Raw genomic sequence first — 20,385 nt, forward strand, 5'->3', positions numbered from 1 at the left:
TAAATTATTCTTTTGAACAGTGAAATAGCGTGGTAACCCTGACAATGTAAGCCTATTTATCGGATCAGCCACAATGTGACGTTACCTGTAATTCCATGAAGGAATCTGCGCTTAGTTAAAGCTTTAATTCAGACACTAACAAGTATTCAGAATAACATAAAATGTCACATCAGTTTCATTTTCTGCAGCACAAATTTGATTCAAGATGTGTTTCATGAATTAATTTATTTAATAATACAGTTTTGCTCACATTTACAATACAACTGGGAAAAAAAATCCTTGTGAATTCTTAAATGAGGGATAATAAGTTATGGCTTTGTCTTGATTCATGGAATATGAACTGTTACTGAGTAGTGGTTTCTATTAACTCCAAAGGGTATCAGAGTTCAAATATTAATTTAAACATTTCAAGTGTATTACTGTTTTATTTTTTTATTTTGTATTTTTCAAGATTTAAGAAAACTTAAAATTTTTGGCAAACATAGTAAGAATTACTCTTGAGAGTTTTACTTCTGACACAACTTTTTTGAAGGTCTCACATCTTAATGAGTCTCTTAAGGCTATGGCGCATTAATTGTTATATGTTGAAAAAAGGAAGGAAAAAAGGCAGTGATACAAATTTCAAAGCTTAATAAAAAACTTGCCCCCAACAACTAACTTTTTTTTTAATGGTGAAAAATATCTTCATTTTTAATGTAGTCCCTGTTTTGTTTAATACTGAAGAAAAAAAAAAGCAATGTTGCCGAATTTTTTTTATCAAATGTGTTATTGTTAACTTTGAAACAGCTAACTTAGTTGTTCCCTCTCACAAAAATGTCAAGCACTTTTGCATGCTACTGTATAGTAACCATCAGGGTGTCGGTTATCATGGTATGTTTATTAAACTATTATTACTGTTGAAGGAGAGACATTTCCTCCACACAGCTGCACCAAAATAATTTCCTTACGGCTTCAGAGGCAGCATGGCCAGCTGTTTTCCCAAATCATACATCTGATTTCCATCACTATTGCTGATGTTCTCTACTTTTCAGAAACGAGATCTACTACTAAATCTATGGGAAAGTACAGTACATGTTTGTTTACTGAAGGATACTTAAACAGTTTAAACAGATTACTTATTTTCAAAGAATAAATTGTGCTTCTTCAGTGTTGCTGGTAAGTACTGTTGCCTCACGGCTAACAGGTCCTGGTCGAAAATCCCTGCTGCGTCTGGATCTTGTCATGTTTATATGTTAATCGGTGATGACTGGTGTGGAGGTTCGCCTCCTCACTCAGTAGACCTCCACATGGAATAGGACTGAAGCAGGTCTGGAAAATGACTGAATTTGGCCTCTCAAATATATCCTGACACTTGTGAGTCTGGTAAATATTACCCATATGACTTAAGGGATGGCTACATCCCTAGATTTTCTTTCTTTGAAAAAAAAAAAAAAAATTAGATTTATACCTCCTTATTACATAGACTGGCCATAACAGCAAATAAAAACATAACATTCATTATGCTCACTGTACTGGCAGCATTACACTGAGGCAAGTGCATCACTGTTTCATGAAGTCATGGTGCAATAACCCGTAATGGTTATGTCAGTGCTACATTGTGAACATGTTGATTAATTGCCTCAATATATGTACAAAACGTGAAAATATCAAAACACCACGAGAAAAAAGCTTTTTGCATAAAAATGTGTGAATGAGGTCCCTTCCAGTACCTTTAAATATAAAATCTTCTTTTTCCCATTTCACAAGAAGATGAAGGCCATGCAACAGATTGTTCATTATTTACAAAAAATATCAAGCCAGATCATGCACATAAGTCCCCATGCCCCCCTTTATCGTCAAGTGTGGTAATCTCCTCCTGCCGCTGTTGTCGGTGGCACTCAGAGAGTACAAAAAGATTAAAAGTGACAGAATCCCCCACTGCACTTTACAGCCAGCGGGAAATGTACTAAAAGGTTGCAGGACGTTGAACCATGTGGCCACTTTTCAAAAAGGGATCATATTGGTAGCCCTCCTCCTCTAGAACCACCCCCCTCTCCCTTTAACATGAATAGATATTAGACAGTATATAGTCTATGGATTCAGAATGACACTGGTGGCATCCTCTTTTTCTCTGTGCTGGAAGGTGGCGTGAGCTTGCTCCAGATCCTCTATCACCACCAACAGCCGTGCAGCAACACTCTGGCCGGGCTTCATTTGCTGAACGTTGCTTTCAGCACCATCTATGGTACAAAAAAAAACATTTTTATGCAGCGCAGTTACAGTGCTCATTGGGGTCAGTGTGGGCTACAGTATCTCACCCACACTGTAAATGGTTTGACATGTATAGTGGAGACGTAAGCGTACCGCTTTAATATTTGTGTTCATTTAAAAATGTGTGCAAAGCGCTGTGGCTAATTAAGAGAACACCATACAACACGCAGGTCTACAAAAGCAGATGCAGTTTAGTCTCACCTGGGTGAACATCAGAGTTAATCCTCTTTTCCTTATTACTCAGCATTTGATCAGCATCTGGCAGCTCCAGATATTTTTTCCTGCAGCAACAGTCAGAGTGTCATCATATAATACCACTGCTTCTTCACTAGATATTGTTTTGGCTTTTCAATGCAGTGACAGAAAAACAGGATTCACTGAAAAGCCAAGAGGCAGCAACAGCTGATCTGATGATTTCGGTGATGCAAGATCGACCTCTAGTGTTCAGTAAATGAGCTGCACCTAGATTGAAAATCTTGGTGGAGCACCGACCTGAGTTTGTCCCTGCCCTGGAGAAGTTGCTTGTAGATCATCTGAGACTCCACGTCAGGATCCAGTGGGTCACTCCAGTCACCCAGAGTTACAGCTGAGTGGGTTCTGCTGCAACCTGTAACTGAGATTCAGTCTTTTATTGACAGACTTTCTCCAAACATGAACATGGCATGAGGAAACATGACTTGACACAATCAGAAGCCTCGTAATGCTAAGAGTTTTGTGTGATGTCCAGGATGAAGAGCCATGATAGTAATCGACCCAGAAATTCTCATATTAACCCCCAGGGACTATATGTTAGTAAAACAATGACCTTACATAGAAGACTGAAAGAATATGCCTGAAATGTTATCAGGCTAAATGGAGTTGACCAGAGAACATTAGTTCTGTCAGATCTTTTTGTCCACTTATGGAGAGCTTTATTCTTTACAGCTGATCATACTGAATTCATTCACGCTTGAAGTCTGCTAAAAACAATAATCATCAATGAGTCGGGTAAAAATGAAAAAAGCCAACGTTGCTCTGAGATTGAGATCATGTTAATCAATCAACTGACAAATCCTTCCTGCATTTGGTCAACAGATTTTCATATAAGCTCACAAGCCATGCGATGAAAGTTATTACATGAGCAGACGATGTTCTGAGACCTCCCAGAATAATAAGAGGTAATATCGGGAGGATTACCAGCACGGTCAGCCTGAATGCAGCAGGTCCACCTTCCACTGCGATGTGCCCCCGGATGGAAAGACGAGAGCATGCGTTCGTTGTAAATACTGACTTTACGGATCGCAGAGAGCCACTGGTTCAGCTCATTCACATTCTGTTTGGATAAAAAAAAAGAATAATGCAGAAAAAAGGTGCACAAAGGGAGAACTGTATCAGCTGATTACATTTCTTTCAATGCTTCACTTTATTTGGTCTTAACTTTTCCACAAGAACATAGTAAAATTGTTGATTAAAGAAACAATGCAGTTCATGTTCTTTGTTAGTCACTGGTTGGTGTTGGTATTGGCGGATACTGACGGATACTGACTGGTACCGACTGGTACTGACGCACCTTGCACTGGATGTACATGGTGTGCAGCTGTCCGTCATTATCCTGGGTGATGACCTGCATTACATTTTGCTGCTGAAAGGCATTTTCATCCACCCTCTCCACAGCACACACACAGTGAATAGGGATAGAAGAGCGCACCTGCAACAATTCAGCCACAAACCACATCAATTAACACAAGTATATATGCATATGTTAGTAATGGCGTCTTATCCTTTTTGCTTAAGGCACAAGGCACAGCACGGTGTAAATGAATTAAACATGGCATTTGATCAGCGTAAATGCATGAATCAGTTTCTGATACAGAAATACTTTGCACACATTAAGACGACAACGTCACTGCAGCAAAGGCTACTTTTAAGTGTAAATCAGCCTCATCCAACAGGAGCTCGGCTCTCTGAGATTGGAGTGCTCCAATATGGTGGAAAGAGGCCAGGACATTGTCTGCAAACTGATTTGCAATGTTAGCATGAATATCCACAGCCCTCAATTAACCCTTGCCTTTATTCCAGTCAAACAAAGCAGGGGGATGCTCAAAGACAGAGCTTTTTAGTGGGCTTTCTCTGTCTCTTACAGTTTCTGGCAGGTAAATGAGAGGAGATCATTATCACAAGGTTAGGCACCACAGGGTAACAACTCTCATGATGATCTCACAAGAAGATCATGCATGAATGCATTACCCATCCCCAGGTTGCTTTAAAAGGTATCCTCCTTGTATGAGCCATGCTGATAAATGTCTATGAAAGGGTTCACGTAGTGACTTATTGATCACAGAATGGCACATCCAATTCTAAAAATGAATTATTTCCTTTCACATGGCTTTATTTGGCAGATGGATAATAATAATTACTACTTAAGGTATTTGATCCAAGCATCAAAGTAAGACACTGAGAAAAAAAACAAAGTATGATACAGTGGCTGGTTGCCAAAATGGCTAGTAAAAGACATATGGTGGTGGATAGGAATGGGCGATATTTTACCGTTCACGATAAACCGTCAAAAAAATTCCCCACAGTAAGAATTTGTCATCTCGCGGTAAAAACGATAAATTCCTGTTGATGACGTTTTTGTGTAAAGCTGATGGAAGGAAGGAAGGAAGGAAGGAAGGAAGGAAGGAAGGAAGGAAGGAAGGAAGGAAGGAAGGAAGGAAGGAAGGAAGGAAGGAAGGAAGGAAGGAAGGAAGGAAGGAAGATGAGCCTGAAAGAAAGAAAGAAAGAAAGAAAGAAAGAAAGAAAGAAAGAAAGAAAGAAAGAAAGAAAGAAAGAAAGAACGAAAGAAAGAAAGAAAGAAAGAAAGAAATGAGCCAGAAAGAAAGAAAGAAAGAAATGAGCCAGAAAGAAAGAAAGAAAGAAAGAAAGAAAGAAAGAAATGAGCCAGAAAGAAAGAAAGAAAGAAAGAAATGAGCCAGAAAGAAAGAAAGAAAGAAAGAAAGAAAGAAAGAAAGAAAGAAAGAAAGAAAGAAAGAAAGAAATGAGCCAGAAAGAAATGAGCCAGAAAGAAAGAAAGAAAGAAAGAAAGAAAGAAAGAAAAAGAAAGAAATGAGCCAGAAAGAAAGAAAGAAAGAAAGAAAGACAGAAAAAAAGAAATGAGCCAGAAAGAAAGAAAGAAAGAAAGACAGAAAAAAAGAAATGAGCCAGAAAGAAATGAGCCAGAAAGAAAGAAAGAAAGAAAGAAAGAAAGAAAGAAAGAAAAAGAAAGAAATGAGCCAGAAAGAAAGAAAGAAAGAAATGAGCCAGAAAGAAAGAAAGAAAGAAAGACAGAAAGAAAGAAATGAGCCAGAAAGAAAGAAAGAAAGAAAGAAAGAAAGAAAGACAGAAAGAAAGAAATGAGCCAGAAAGAAAGAAAGAAAGAAAGAAAGAAAGAAAGAAAGAAAGAAAGAAAGAAATGAGCCTGAAAGAAAGAAAGAAAGAAAGAAAGAAAGAAAGAAAGAAAGAAAGAAAGAAAGAAAGAAAGAAAGAAAGAAAGAAAGAAAGAAAGAAAGAAAGAAAGAAAGAAAGAAAGAAAGATATGGTTACAAAGGTGGAGTTGAATTGGTATTTTTTTTATCGTCATTTTTATCGTTATCGGGATAAATGCCAGAAATTATCATGATAAATGTTTTAGTCCATACCGCCCATCCCTAGTGGTGGAGAATAAAACTAGCTCAGTACCAACCTGCCAGTCAGAGGTCTTGGCATAGGATAACGTCTCACTAGTCAACCAGAAGTAGCGTTTCTTAAAGGCAAAGCGGGAGAGCAGTTGTGGTCCCTCTGCCTTGTGTTTGTGCAGATACCCCTCCTTAACTGTGACTGACGGCATGAACACAACCCTCTGAGGCACCTCAGACACTACAGGGAGAAGGGGAAAACATATGTAAAGAAAGTTTACTTCCAAAGCAACGCAACATTCATCAAAACAAACACAAGGTGGTGCTATGCCAATAAAGAAATAGTATATGTTTAATTGTTTCAAGTTAGTATGTGTGTTTATTTTCAAGAATCTGTTACTGGTGGCCACGAATCTCCTTCCATCACAACAAGAACTGCTTCAAAAAGAAATAACGTGTGTCCAAATCCCCCCAGCAAATCCACCTGAAGAGCACTAAATGTCAAAGTGGCCTTTAAGAGAAAACAGCAGGTGTGATGTGAGGAACGACACTGAAACATGATATGCGAGACAGGGAACACATTTCACAAAAACAGCTTAATTGACACATGATGGTTAGGAAGCAGCCAAGACATGCTGGGTAACCAGCGTGGCATGTACAAGTGAGTACAGCTTCTCGCTTCAACTCCCTGCCATCTAATTAACAAGGTCATCTCTTTTCTAGACTTCCAGCTAGTTATGAATATTTCACCACAGAGCAACAGTATTGTTTTACTTAATCCTGATACTGTATCAGCATGGGGTTTGATCTGCAGCTCTTTAAACTTTATGATCTCTTGAATTTTGATTACAAGTTTAGTGATGTGTTATTGGCATACCAATATCATGATCTATGTCGATCAATTTGTCCAAGAAGTCTTTGACGGAGGCCACACTGCGAAGGATGATGGGATGAAGAGGCGCCATCCACTGCTCTTTTCCGTGGCCCAGCTGAAGCCCCAAGTTGCCGACACTTTGCAGTGCCTGGCAACCACAAAGCCACATTATTGGTGAAGACACACTTCATAACATCAAATCTCTACTCACTGACAGCAAATCTCAAAGTCAAAGATCAAATGGGTCCCTAAGGCCAGGCACGCTGTGAGGCCTTTTGTCCGGCCCACACCTGGCCTAGGACGAGTGGGAAGTCTTTCTCTACACCCCTCTCTGATGATCAGCTTTGAACCGCAGGCTGGTCGCATAAACACACAGAGGTAAAAATAGCCCCTTCTGTTTTTCTATAAAGGGCCCATGGCAACAGCACTTCAGCACCATGGACAGCAACCACAGAAGCCACATGTGGGAGAGGATTGCAATTTCGTTCACTTTTGACATGTGACTATGTGAGCCCTACTTTTAATCACATCAAGCGTGTTTATTTTAGTTATACTAAGTGGTCACCATCAATCAAAGGGGTGGTTACGCACTATTATTGTCTGCTAGATGCATTTCTTATCAGTTACACAGTCTGTTGCAATTTCATCTCTTTTCAGAGCCTAATGTGATGGTGTTAGTTGAGGTTTTATGGTAAACTATGCCCTCAAAGACAACTAGATCATCATTACGCACCAAAGCCTACTGCTTGTACACAACCATCGTATGCTGTACAGTATGCCTCATTTATTTGTTTTTGTGCATGCGGCATAAATCTCTTCACAGATTAACAGCAGACAGCACACCATCTCACATCCAGTACACCCACCACTTTACGCTTTTACGGTCATTTCCTTACTTAAGTGTGATGTTTGGACATGAAGAAGTCTGTCTGTCTGTCTATCTGTGTGTCTGTGTCATAAGTCATACCTTGGCCAGTAGTAAAAGCGTTCTGCTTGTTCGTGTGTCAGCATGCTGGTCTCTAAGATGGAACAGTTTAGGTGTAAGGATAGCAGGAGCAAAAAAACGCAGGAAGAAAAATCCACTGATGGCCAGGTACTTCACATCCTGGTTCAGGATATTTAGAGAAACACAGAAAGTTTCCCCTCAAGATATAATTTCATATCAAAAGACATGCAAAATAGTAAAAACTGCTTTTGAAATTGTGCTTTTTATGCAGCTTTTTTCTTTGAGTGTCTGGACTAACCTCATTCTCGGGCTCTGTAAACTGCTCCTCTACTCTCTTGTGCAGCTGTTTGAAGGCCACCCTCATGACAGGAGGACACTGATCAACGGAGCTCACGATTGATTCAGTGATGCTGGTTAAATAGGTCTGCAGCATCTCCACACTGCTGTCCCGCACCTCTGCCTCAGACACCGCACCCTTAAAGGAAATACGTCTTCAAAGACATAGAAAGATTAAGTAAACTTCTTATTCCTATCTCACAGGAGTGCACACAATGCAAATGCATGTCGTTTTTTTTTTATATAGATTTGGCTATATATGTAAAGACCAGCTTCAATTTTAGTATATTATACTAATCAGCTATAATCTACTGTATAACAAGTAATAACCTCCTTGTCCCAGATTGTTTCATTATATGTGATAGGCTGCTATTTCGGAGGTTGGACAGACAAATTGAGGGCAGCACTGAAAATGTCCAGCATTAGATACTGACAAGGAGACTTTGGAGGTGACAAATAAAATGAGGATGGGCAGATCCATTGCAGACGCAGGGGGTGTTAGCTCCTGGGTCTCCCTTCATGTCAGTGATACACATCTCAGAGAGCTCATGACAGTTGCCAAGCAACAACTCTCCCCCCTTTTTTTTTTTTTTTCATTTTCACACACTGATATCTTTCTCACATGGGTGAAGTATAAAGAAGTATGCTGCGTCTTACATTAGTTTTCATCCACTATAAACTGCAAGGTTTTGAAATGATCCTGACATATTTTTAGGTTGGACAGTATTTCTGCTCCGGTATTGTGATCTTGGACAGAGTTTTAGGATAGTTTTACCTTGTGCGGTTCAGGTCAATCTTACATGGGTCCAGCTCAATGTATTTCCTTTCATCAAAGATGCGATTGATGATGGGTTTCAACACTTCATGCAGATACAGCATGCCAACAGCCTAACATTAAAAACAGTACCATATGTTGAAGGCATATCATTTGGATCTGCACTACAGGTACTGCTTATGAAATATGCAAATATACATAATACAGAGAGATTACAGAATATTAAGGAAGATGAAGCAGGGGATCTTTATACATCTAACGATAGGGACTCAAAAATAGCAAACATTGGCAAAATATTTGGGGGATAATTAACAGACAAGTCATGGTATCTCACTAGATGGAAAAATAATTAACTTTCATATCCACCAAGTTAAAACAACAGATACCTTAACTCACCTTCATGAATTGCTCCATGGCCTTCGAAGCAAGTGAGTTGGAGCGAAATAAAGTGTTTGGATCAGCTATGAGGAAAATAAATGGAAAAGAAAATGGAAAAGAAAATTTAAAATACATGGAAATACAATATACTTATTCAGCAGTTCTCAACCTTTGCTTTTCAAGTCAGGACCTCACCAAAGCAGCTGTTGACCGAGACCCAGCAACTCCAAGTGGGAAAACTACCTGCACATCTTCACACTCATAAACTCACTGAATAAGACTGATTCTGATGCCAATTGTACCACTAGTATCAATGCTGTAATTTAAAAGCCACTGCCTTGTCTCACTGCTTTCCTGTCTACATTCTTGTGGCATGATTACAGTGACATAGCGAAATTATTTTTAGAGACAAATCGGTACCAAAGAAACTATGATTCACTATGATTGTTCAGTCGTCTCCCCATGGTTTCAAATAGTAAAAATGAATAGGGTTATGAAGCCCACCGTACTCCATGGCTTATTTCCTGTCATTTCTTTGCTGATGTACGATATCCCACTCATTTATTGATCTAAGAACAGCAACAGGGGAAGAGGCCCTAACACTGCATTAATAGCTCATAATCAATCTAATCTGCATTCGCCAAAAGCTTCGTTATGCACATAATTATGCTCGATGAAGACTGACCTCTGAGACTGAAACATGAGTGCTGAAAGCTACTAATACATCCTATGGAGCCTGTTTCTCATCCCACCTTCAGTTAAGGCTTTTATTTTATTTCATTTCGCCCTTTTATAGGTTTCTCACATGTTTTGGTTCATCACTTTTTTTGATGGATTTATGGAAAGACTTATATATAAACCACGAGAAGCATGTCACGCAACTGAAAGCAGCCTGACCTTGCTGTAACGTCGATATAAATCTTTCGGAGTGATAAATGTAAAACAAGCATGGTGACAAGTGAAATACATGCACCTACAGGGGAAGACAGGGCTTCAATTTCTGCACAGTGGGTGTCAACTGCATTTTCTTCGCCGAGCGCAACTTTAATGTCTCGTTGATGGCAGCATCTATTCCTGATCAAGCAGTTACCGTTTGGCTCATGTGGAGTTGCTATGGAAACTTGGACACTATGCTTATTATCTCAAACTACAGCAAAAGAGCCCAAAGACTGAGCACAACTCAGTGTGAATTATCTCGGGAACATGGTGCGGAGGCAAAAACATGAGTAATCCAGACCTTGGAAAAGCCATGAGAGGACTTTTGGGGTCGATAAATAATTGGCATCAGAGTCGCAAATGTAATGTTGGTGGGATTTTACTTCCCACACAGAGACCTTACTGCAGCACTCAGAGACCTTAATGTCAGTTCAGAGTTAAATAGAAACAACTCTCCAAGGGTTTCAGGAGAATGGAGCAACAACAATAAACTGGCACGCTCCAAACTCTGACTAATACTGACTAATAGAGATAAACTTTGATCGTAAGCACGCTGTGCCTTAAGCAATCACAATTATACGTAGTTACATGTAATATAATTAGATATATTGCATGTAAAATAATTGGAGCTTGAATATGTACGCATATAGCCTTATGTAATACTGGATTTGTGAAATTCAAGAGCATTAAAATTAGCTTAATTTACACGTTAAAACATGTGTTTATACATTTTCTTAAAAACTTTACACAGGCTCAGACAGACAGACAGACAGACAGACAGACACAGATTTTTTGAAGCTCTTTTTGCTTCACATTTACTGGTGTGGTTGACCTCCCGGGTGTTCAGATAATCAAGGAATGGAACCACCAGGCCTTGTCCCAGGTAGATCTTCACCAGAGTCATCGCGACATCCTGTCTGCTCTCGACTGTAGTCACCTCCTCCAACATGGTCAGGGAGCTGCTGTCCTCCACCTGTTAAGAGGAGAGATCACGTCACGTGCTAAGAATCTGATGTCTTTTGAAAATTAGGTGGAGGAGACGGAACGCATCGTGCAGTCAATTGACGTGATGACTGTGAACGGATATCCGTAACGAGGACAAGCTTCGATGCTGACCTCTGCGGGGGAGATTACCGACTCAACCAGAAGGTCGACGAGTGGCTGATAGTACATAGACGGCAGGATCCGATCCTCCACCAGGCGCACCTTCAGACGCAGCGCTCCCAGCTTGCCACTGCAAGCAAAAGACAACATCACAGAAACCCAGGGTTTGAGGTTTTCTAAACAGCTTTATCTTGATATGATATAAGTCATTTTCAAAGATAGCTTGGAAAAGGTTGAAGTAATATGAGAGCATGAATTTTCTGGTTTGATTAGACATGTATGACTATATAATGCTTTTAAATTAGCTGAAAATAGTACTTGTTTCATATCAAAGCTAATACACGTAACTTTAATTTGTGATCATTGTTATGTAATTAGGAAATTTTTCTTTGTTTTCTTTTTGTTTTTACAGTTCTTCTCTGCAGCTTTTTCTAAGAGGTGAGTCATTTCCAAATACGCCTCTGAAACTCACTTTACTGTGACACAATCTGTTCGCAGTTCACCCAGGCCTCTTTGTTCTAAAATTATCTCAAGAAACAGATGCTGTCAGAGACTTGGCACAACACCTGTGAATGTTAATTTTGCACGCATGAAGGAGTGCAAAGGAGAACAGCTACCTCTCCTTGGATACGTCTAAAAAAAAATTATCACAGTCATTTCTCCAACCCTTTTCTTTAAGGTTTCCAGAAGCTGATAGTTTCTGAGATATACAGAGACACAAAGTGTCCACATAACATCAAAAACATGCACAGCCATAATCCTCACCCAGCATCAACCTCGTTGTTTCCCAAGGGCAGCAAACGAAACCAGCTCTCTAACATAGGTGTCTTGTGCAAGCAGACGAAAGGGACTTCCACCTGTGGAAAGAAAGAATAAACAAGAATGCAATAAGAGACAAGAACAAAAACCTACATCTGTTTTCAGACCGTTTTAAACCAGTCATGATGTGATATTAACAAAATGCCAACCTTTCCCAGAAAGTCATTCTTGCCCACCATATCCCAGTCCCAAACCTCCACAATAACCGTGCCCTCCTCCTCATTGATCGCCTCGGCATCCAGCTCCAGCTCTAATGTCTCTCCCCAGTGAGGGAAACGGGTCTTCTTAATGATCTACAACCCAGAATTAAGAAATATTTAATACAATAAAATACCAACACACGGCTCTAGACTTCTACACTTCATTTTAAATCAGATGTCACTATTGTAAATCAAATAAAAAAAGTAAGGAAAGGCAACCAGACTGTCAAAGAAGCATCTTTTACAAGAGAGGAAGGTATAATTTAGTGACAAAACCTGTACATGCTGTATATGCACATTTGTGGCACTCACCGATGTCTCTGCACTGTGGTTGTTGAAAATAACTCTCGCAAAGGGATCAGAGGTTCCAGAAATATCTCTTGGAGCCAAGTCTCTGTGGGTACCACCAAACCAAGAGACAAGCGAATTGATCAATGGATGAAAATGCTAAACAAACTCCAATTGTCTGCTCCGTAAATCAAATTAGCCGCCATGGTTTCGCAAGGGAAACGAAGCAAATCGCTGCTTCTTGGTGTTATTTGTTTAAACATAATTCACAGCCATCTGAGCTTGTTGGAATAACGCAGTGTCAAGTCCTGATTGACAAGCTCATTAGTGCCCTGGCTGAGGCTCTAGACCGTACCCTGGGACACACAGATGGGACAGTGACCGGTGTGATGTTGGCAGTATGACTCAGAGGAGAGTGTGGAAGCCTGCAGGGCAATGGTGATAAGATTTCAGCTTGGAAACTGTTGCTAGAGCAAGGACCTCAGCTACAGAAACTGATAATATGACAACAACATAGACATGTTAATCTACACATCTACACCTCTCACCACAAGCTTGCTACTGATATATTTGAGCCATTGCTGTGCTGTACTCTCTCCAAATAAGCTCTCCCCAAACTTCCACACCATAATTCACCTTACCTGGCTTCAATGATGTGGCAACGAAGGCTGAGCTTCTTTGTGCCTTTCAGAAGCTGCAGACTAAGATGAATCTCTCCTTGGACTTCTTCATCAGGGTCGACCCTCGTCAGGTTCACCCAGCTATCGAGCCCTGAGCAGAAAACAGAGATAATGTTCTCCAAAGCAGTACCCTTGTAACCATGAGGTAATAGTATTTTCTAAAGAGGCTCATTTGTGTCAAAAGAATTCATTTGGACAGAAATCATTTCAGGATGAAATTCAAAATAATGTTACTCTAAAACAGGCAATGAGAGGTGAACAATGAAACATGTTTATCTCCAACAAAGAAATATAGTCTAATTTATTTATTAAAAATGGATGGCCCCTCCATGAACCACCACCTTACTGTGGTGGAGGGGTTTGTGTTGCCCGAGTGATCCTAGGATCTATGTTGTCGGGGGCATTACGCCCCTGGTAGGTTCTCCCATGGCAAACAGGTCCTAGGTGACGGGCCAGACTAAGAGCCGTTCACAAGCCAATCATGGCAAAGAAGAGATCAAGGACCGTTACGTCGCCCGGATCGGGGTCACCGGGGTCCCTCCCTGGAGCCAGGTGTTGGAGTTTACCCCGGTGAACGAGAGGGTCGCTTCCCTGCGCCTTCGGGTTGGGAAACGGTCTCTCACTGTTGTTTGTGCCTTTTGGGGAACTATCAAATATGGACCAATCAGATGAAGGGGGGGGCGCGCTTTTTGGCGTCTATCGTCGCCACGGTAACGCTTTTGAGTGAGAAAAGTTATGCGCATCGTCGCAGGATCGAGACGCACATTTTTATGTATAACACACCTGGGTGCACGTTACGGTTCGGGACGCATTAACGGCCAAAGAAATGGCATAAATTGCCATTTCGTGCATTTTCGTGCATGTACGTCAAACCGTATTGTGGGGCTTGAAGTTTTCTAGGGGGCGCTGTTGAGCCATTAGGCCACACCCATTAATGCAAACCATTAAATATCACATTCTTCGCCAGGCCTGGCTTGCATACAAAATTTGGTGACTTTTGGGGCACATTTAGGGGGGCAAAACTGCCCTCATTTCGTCGGAAAAATAAAAAAAAGAACAAGGAAAAAAAATCCTACAGATACAATAGGGCCTTCGCACTGTGCTCGGGACCTAATTATTCAATCAGTGGAGACAATTTTCACACGGTCAACAAAGCAGTCTAACAGGTTTATACAGTACAAGTCAGGCTTATTTTTCAGACTAGGACTCAAATCCGTTGCATTATTCTTACTGAAGTCTGCCTGAAGTCTGGATTTCTAGATAATGAATTTCTTTTATGGTGATATGATTTTGTGTTCAACAAGTAAAATATTTGCTCAGTCAGATGACTAATTTGAGAACTTTTGGGATTACTTTCACAGCAGTAGTGAGTCAATATCCCCCTGAAATATGAACTACTATTTTATCAGTTCTTCTGTCCTGCGGGACGGTATATCTCTATACCGTTTATAATCCGTCCTCCATCGGTTGCCACATTATCAGTAAACTCCGCTGACCCAGTTCCACGGACAAGTCTGGACATGTCTTAAGACTGCTTCCTCTATATTTAACCGATAAGGTTTTATCCACCTTAAATCCTTCCTTCCTTTCACTATATTTTTGTCTTCCCATAGTTCTGATAAAAGTTATCAATATATTAATATATAGAAGTCCTACTTATTTCAAGGCTGTAATTCTAAATATGATGTCATATGACGTCTGATCTGAAATACCAGTTCCACAAGGGGCTTATATAAACAGATATAAACAAATCAAGAATATGAATATACCAAAAAGGTTAGGAGCATTCTCCCATTTGATCATACTTTTAATTATTTTAGAAAAAGTAGGTAATTGTCGCATTTTTGGAGAAGAATTCAGTTTCCGTGTAATGCTGAATATAAGATTTCAGCTGCTCATCAGTCCGTGAACCAGCAGTTCCCACACCTTTATTAGTAATAACTTGAATTAAGATATTAACAAATCAGGGACACAGCTCTGCACAGTTCCTCTGTTAACTATACATATGATCCTTCACAGAAAAAACTTTACTGTCCGAATGCCAGATACTCACTTTACTCATGGTAACTGCAAACATGCAAACAAGAAGCCAGAAAATAAAGTAAGCCATTAAAAACATACATTTGTAACATTTCAGAGATAAACTTTGGTATTTCAGTAACATTTCTCTGACACTCTCACTGCCCATATCATAATAATTGACTGTTGGTGTGTATAAAATATTTGAGAAAAACACTACTCTTGGAAGTAGTGTGTTATTGATTATTTTTATCAACTGATTATTGATTAATTTTTATTAATTTATTAATTATTAATCAATGTTTTTGGGAACACAGTTTTTTTTTTAACCATTGGCCATGGCCTCTGTGAGGTTTATTTAGTTGATTCAGTTTTGTGCATTCCTCTCATTTCTGTTCCAGTAGATCTCTGATAGGGCTGTTCTGCTTGTTTCGATCGACTATGTCTTTGTTTTTTTTTTTTCGTGTTCTCTTTCGGCACCATGCTGAGTTTTATCGTGAACAAAAATTATTTTAATTATTGACAGAAATATGAACATCATGAAGGGCAAACTGCACACCCATAAACTATCCAATTACCTCTGACCTTGTGAATTTCAGGGACTGATGGCTGTGGCGTCTCAGATCACATGTTGGGATTACATGCAAGGATTTCAATCAATGTTTTAGAAATGTAAAAACACAAGAAAGGGTTTTAGTCAAAGGCAGACTTTCAGAGGGAGTAAATAACTCACTACCACCATGTAGCAATGAATCACCAGAATGAATTCCAAGCCTGGTGGCTTTGAAAACAGGCACTGTATCAGTATGCAGCACACATGCAATCATAAACACCTCCAGCTACTGCATAAAAGTGCTGCACTATCACAACTTAGCATATTTAAAATGCCATATGCCTGATCAAGACATTGCAGAAGGTGCTACAGTTCGTGCTGAGGTGGTTTGTGTGTTGAGTCATTTAATGCCTAAGGTTCTTAGAAAAGTGTTTGATGAATTTGGACAAGTCAAGGGAAATATGTGAGAGTAGACCATGAAACATTCCCACACTTAAAAAAGACCAGGAGTTTTGGCTCCATCAAGAAACCCTGTGTAGGTTTAACCTCTAAACTCTTGTCTTGTGCTGAGTCATTAGACTACTGCTGACTTGTTTAGGCCATACCTTTAGCTTGAGATCCAATCACTTCTTTGCTCAGTGTAATTTTTCCGATAACATCATCATGCCTGTAAAAAAGAGTTTGAAAAAAAGCAATTATCAAATAGAAACTATTAAACATTTTTAGATTTTATTCAAAGTTTCTATGTAAAAATGATTAGAGTACTGGCGAAGCAGAAGAGGGGAAAAAAACAACCTTTAATCATTTTCTGAGTGACCATCTGCTTGTTGATGTTTATTTATTCAAAGTCTGGAGTTATGGTTCCCAAAACATTCAGCTAAGGATGCGTTTCTAACCCAAATGCATCAGTCCACCAGCCAGGTTACGCAAACACGGAGGACTATAAATTAAGTGTCAAACTCTGCCAGTAAAGAGTAATGGCTGCATGTGGAATAATCCTAAAACAGTTTTGGCTGGCAGCGTTACCCAATCGTATCCTCGTCCATGACATGAAACGACAGTGAATGGAATCCCATTGGAAGATGTAGGGTGTACTCTTCCCCCCAAAAAGGGTTAAGATTCTTCCACACCGTAGCAGTCCTGGAAGGAGAGGTTTAATTTGTTTATTATGCAGACTTCAAGCAGTGGCATTTGATGTAAATAAGGGAATAGGAAAGTCTCATCTTTAACAAGTAGTCCGTAAATTCCTCTGAGGATTTACGATACGTAACATCAGAAAAAAGACAACAGCTCTGCTACATCAATTTACAGCACAGATTTTCTTTTCTTTTACATTTCTCGTGAGATAATCTGGCCTATCAGTAAAAACATAATAGTAATACTCTCAACCAAATAGATATAACACTCTGGGGTGGGAGGTTAAAAAAAAAACTGTTTAAAAGGAAGTTTGCTCTTTCTACAGCTTCATAAGAAATCTGTAATGCCCATGACCAATCTCAAGCAGTAGATGCTGGCAATCCATGCGAAATATTGCATCCAAATCTAAATGATTAACTTATCTGATCTGCACTCATTTTTATTTGGGTGAATTTGTGTTTGACTGCGTGGAAATCTTCAAGTGGTGCTCGAAAATGTGTGATTTTCAATGTTGCATGAAAATCAAAACAGTCTGTTTTAAGCTGGAAAAGGTGCCGCAGTCACCTCTGAAGTGTTTGCACTCCACGACCAACATGACCACTCTGAACAACAACCGAGTTTATGTCAGGGCTGCAAGTCCCTAACCACAAAGCATATGGTTGTATTTTTGCATTATACCAAAAATAAGGCTATAATTTTAAAGTCAGAGGACTGTTGGTCAGTGAGTATGTATATGTCCAAAATATTTAATATTATGTAAAATCATCATGTTTGAAAAGGGGAAAACACAGACCCATGGTTTAGACCTGTTTTTCTATATCTGGCCAATTAAGTCTGAATTGTATAAATGAAAACTAAAGTAAAATATCAATCTTTGAACTGCACCTCAAGATAAAATTAAACATGAAGCCCAACAACCCAAAAGAATGAATAAAGATAATGAGGTTTATGGAGTAAACATAAAACGCCTTTGTTAAGGGACCGGCAGGAAGCAGTTTATGTGAGGAACCCCACCATCGTGTCAGAGATGGAGCTGTGCAGAAAAAGGGGCTAAAACTCCAAGCTGATCTGCAGAAACGATCAGCAGCTGCCTTTATTGCTGCACAAGGGTTCATGCCAGAAATAAAAAAAAAAAAAAAAAAATTAAAAATGCTTTTGCCACTCCAATACGTTTGATAGTCTATTATTTTCCTCAGTTAATAAATGACAAAGTTTAAGTGTTTTGCTTTATTGCGTTCCATGTACGCAGTTCCACGACTTACAGTATGTTGGAGTTTTGGTCATATTTATTCAGAAAACAAACTGAAGGGTTCATAAACTTTCAAACACAACCAATGATTAAAACAAACCACAAATCATACTTTCAACAGGATCCACGCATGAAAAAGAAGAAAAAGACACCATGACACTGTATCATAAGGTGGACAGTTAAGCATGTACTGTAAACATTTCCCACTGTTATTGCTCAGTCATCCATGAACATCACACTCGAGAGTCAGCTGGACAGTAACACTACAAGTGCAGGATAATTAGAACGAAACTGTGCAGTTAATCATTGTATCATGGCAGACTTAATACACCCCATGTCCTTTCTCATTTCTTTATAAATGTTGTGACATACACTGGAATATAACTATTTTTTTAATTAAACTATTGCTTTCTAATATGTTTTTCCAATTATAATTATTAGTTACAGAACTTAACAGGTTTGCTTTTAACTAATAAAATACAATAATATGGAATCAATTGACTTTTTTTTCTTTTTTTTTTGAGTGCTGAACAGGTGTGTTCTGCTCTCAGCTTCAAGCATTTTTCTTTCTTACAGGTGCTCCTTGCAATAATTAATGCATCCTCTCCATGGTTACCTAAGGGTGTTTAAAGGCCAGACCAGTATCAGGTTCACTGTGCTGGAGGGGCCACGCTGTGTTCCAAAACACACATTTCACCCTGGTTAGCCAGAAAAACAAATAAAATATATAAACACCCAAAGCTGAACACACAAGATCCAGGATAACCCTGCTATATTATACAGTAATATGATGCAGCATTATTCATAATTATAGGGACCTACTATGCAGATCTTAATATTACCAGAGAGAACTCACCTGGCCACAACTTCATTGTCAACTTTGACGATGCAGTAAGGATCACTGGTCCCGGATCTTAAAATAAAAAAAGATGTGTGTGTGTGTGTGTGTATATACACATACATACACACACACACACACACACACATATATATACATATATATATATATATATATATATATATATATATATATATATATATATATATATATATATATATATATATATATATATATATATATATATATATATATATATATATATTACAGAAGCATAATCAATTTGCAATTTGCCTGTTGTTAATTAATATCAACATTTTTTTCCCAATATGTTAAAATATGCTCGAATTAATATGAGAAGACATAACTCTCTCACCCCTGGAGCATATATTTGAATTATGTCAATTGTTGTAAATCATATTTAATAAGTAGCTGTACAAAAATCCAAAGTTACAGGTAAGATGGAGCAAAAAGGCACATGTCATTCAGAAATGGGAATACTTACACGTCTTTGGCGGGGAGGTTTCTGCCCTCGACGATTCGAAAATAAAGAGATGTGTTTTTCGCCATTTTTACGAGAGACATCTATTGATCCGATTCTTCGTATGATGCCATGCACGCTGTCATAAATAGCGGTCTCCCTCTCTGTAAGTGAGTGTTATCGTTTCATGACACATGCAGCTCGTGACGGCGCACGCAGCTCAAGCCTGAATGATGGTTCCGCGTTAAATCGACGCAGACCTACGCCGTACGGTTTGCGTAGGTTATGCGTCGGTGTAACGCGGAACCATAAATCAGCCTTCACAGAAGCGCACGCCGCATCCCCATACCTGTCAGCGCGCATCTATCTATCAACTATCATGCTGCAGTCTAAACCCAATGCGAGGCTTCAAGCGCGTCTTTTAAACAGGCTTATACATTCATTAATGGGTTTTAATTGATTATTTAAATAGATGAATCACCAGAAGCCATACATTTTTATTTTTATTTATTTATTTATTTTTTGCACAGTGATAACACAATCATTTTTTTATCATACAAGGACAAATAATTTGTGCAGGAGAGGAAAAGAAGCCCGAAGGGCTTATAAAAAATCCTCCCCCTCAATACAAAATCACCAAAACAAATCAGTCAATAGCAAAAGAATAGAAAGGAAAAAAGAAAAGGTAAAAGAAACAAAGAAAAATACAATAAGTATACAACAAAAATATCCATGAAATGGCAATTTCATTTCAGTAAGAATAGCCTAATTAATTTTGTCTAAATAAAAGATACCCCACCAAGCTGGTCCTAAACATTTTAAGGATGACACTAACTTGATCTATCTAAACAGTTCCAGAGTTGAGGGCCATGGAATTTGATAAAGGATTT

The 20,385-nt window shown here is 39.0% G+C and overlaps 1 protein-coding gene across 2 annotated transcripts; it reads right to left on the minus strand.

Annotated features, from left to right (window-relative positions):
* Positions 1-1,155: 1,155 nt before the first annotated feature.
* Positions 1,156-19,658, minus strand: LOC133450995 (rasGAP-activating-like protein 1). Of its 2 annotated transcripts, none has more exons than XM_061729916.1 (21): positions 19,520-19,658; positions 19,033-19,089; positions 16,817-16,930; positions 16,396-16,457; positions 13,180-13,309; positions 12,563-12,644; positions 12,200-12,343; positions 11,997-12,088; positions 11,262-11,361; positions 10,947-11,100; positions 9,210-9,274; positions 8,814-8,926; positions 8,001-8,193; positions 7,724-7,861; positions 6,760-6,904; positions 5,951-6,123; positions 3,800-3,937; positions 3,427-3,562; positions 2,743-2,863; positions 2,452-2,531; positions 1,156-2,219 (listed from the first exon to the last, which is right to left on the minus strand). In XM_061729916.1, the coding sequence occupies exons 1-21, from the start codon at positions 19,597-19,599 to the stop codon at positions 2,071-2,073; spliced, it is 2,466 nt and encodes an 821-aa protein (XP_061585900.1). In that variant the 5' UTR covers positions 19,600-19,658; the 3' UTR covers positions 1,156-2,070. The 2 variants fall into 2 exon arrangements, with proteins under 2 accessions (XP_061585900.1, XP_061585899.1); XM_061729915.1 differs by having other exon boundaries at positions 11,244-11,361.
* Positions 19,659-20,385: the final 727 nt, after the last annotated feature.

Source organism: Cololabis saira, chromosome 9 (genome assembly GCF_033807715.1).
Source record: "Cololabis saira isolate AMF1-May2022 chromosome 9, fColSai1.1, whole genome shotgun sequence".
Lineage (NCBI taxonomy): Eukaryota > Metazoa > Chordata > Actinopteri > Beloniformes > Belonidae > Cololabis > Cololabis saira.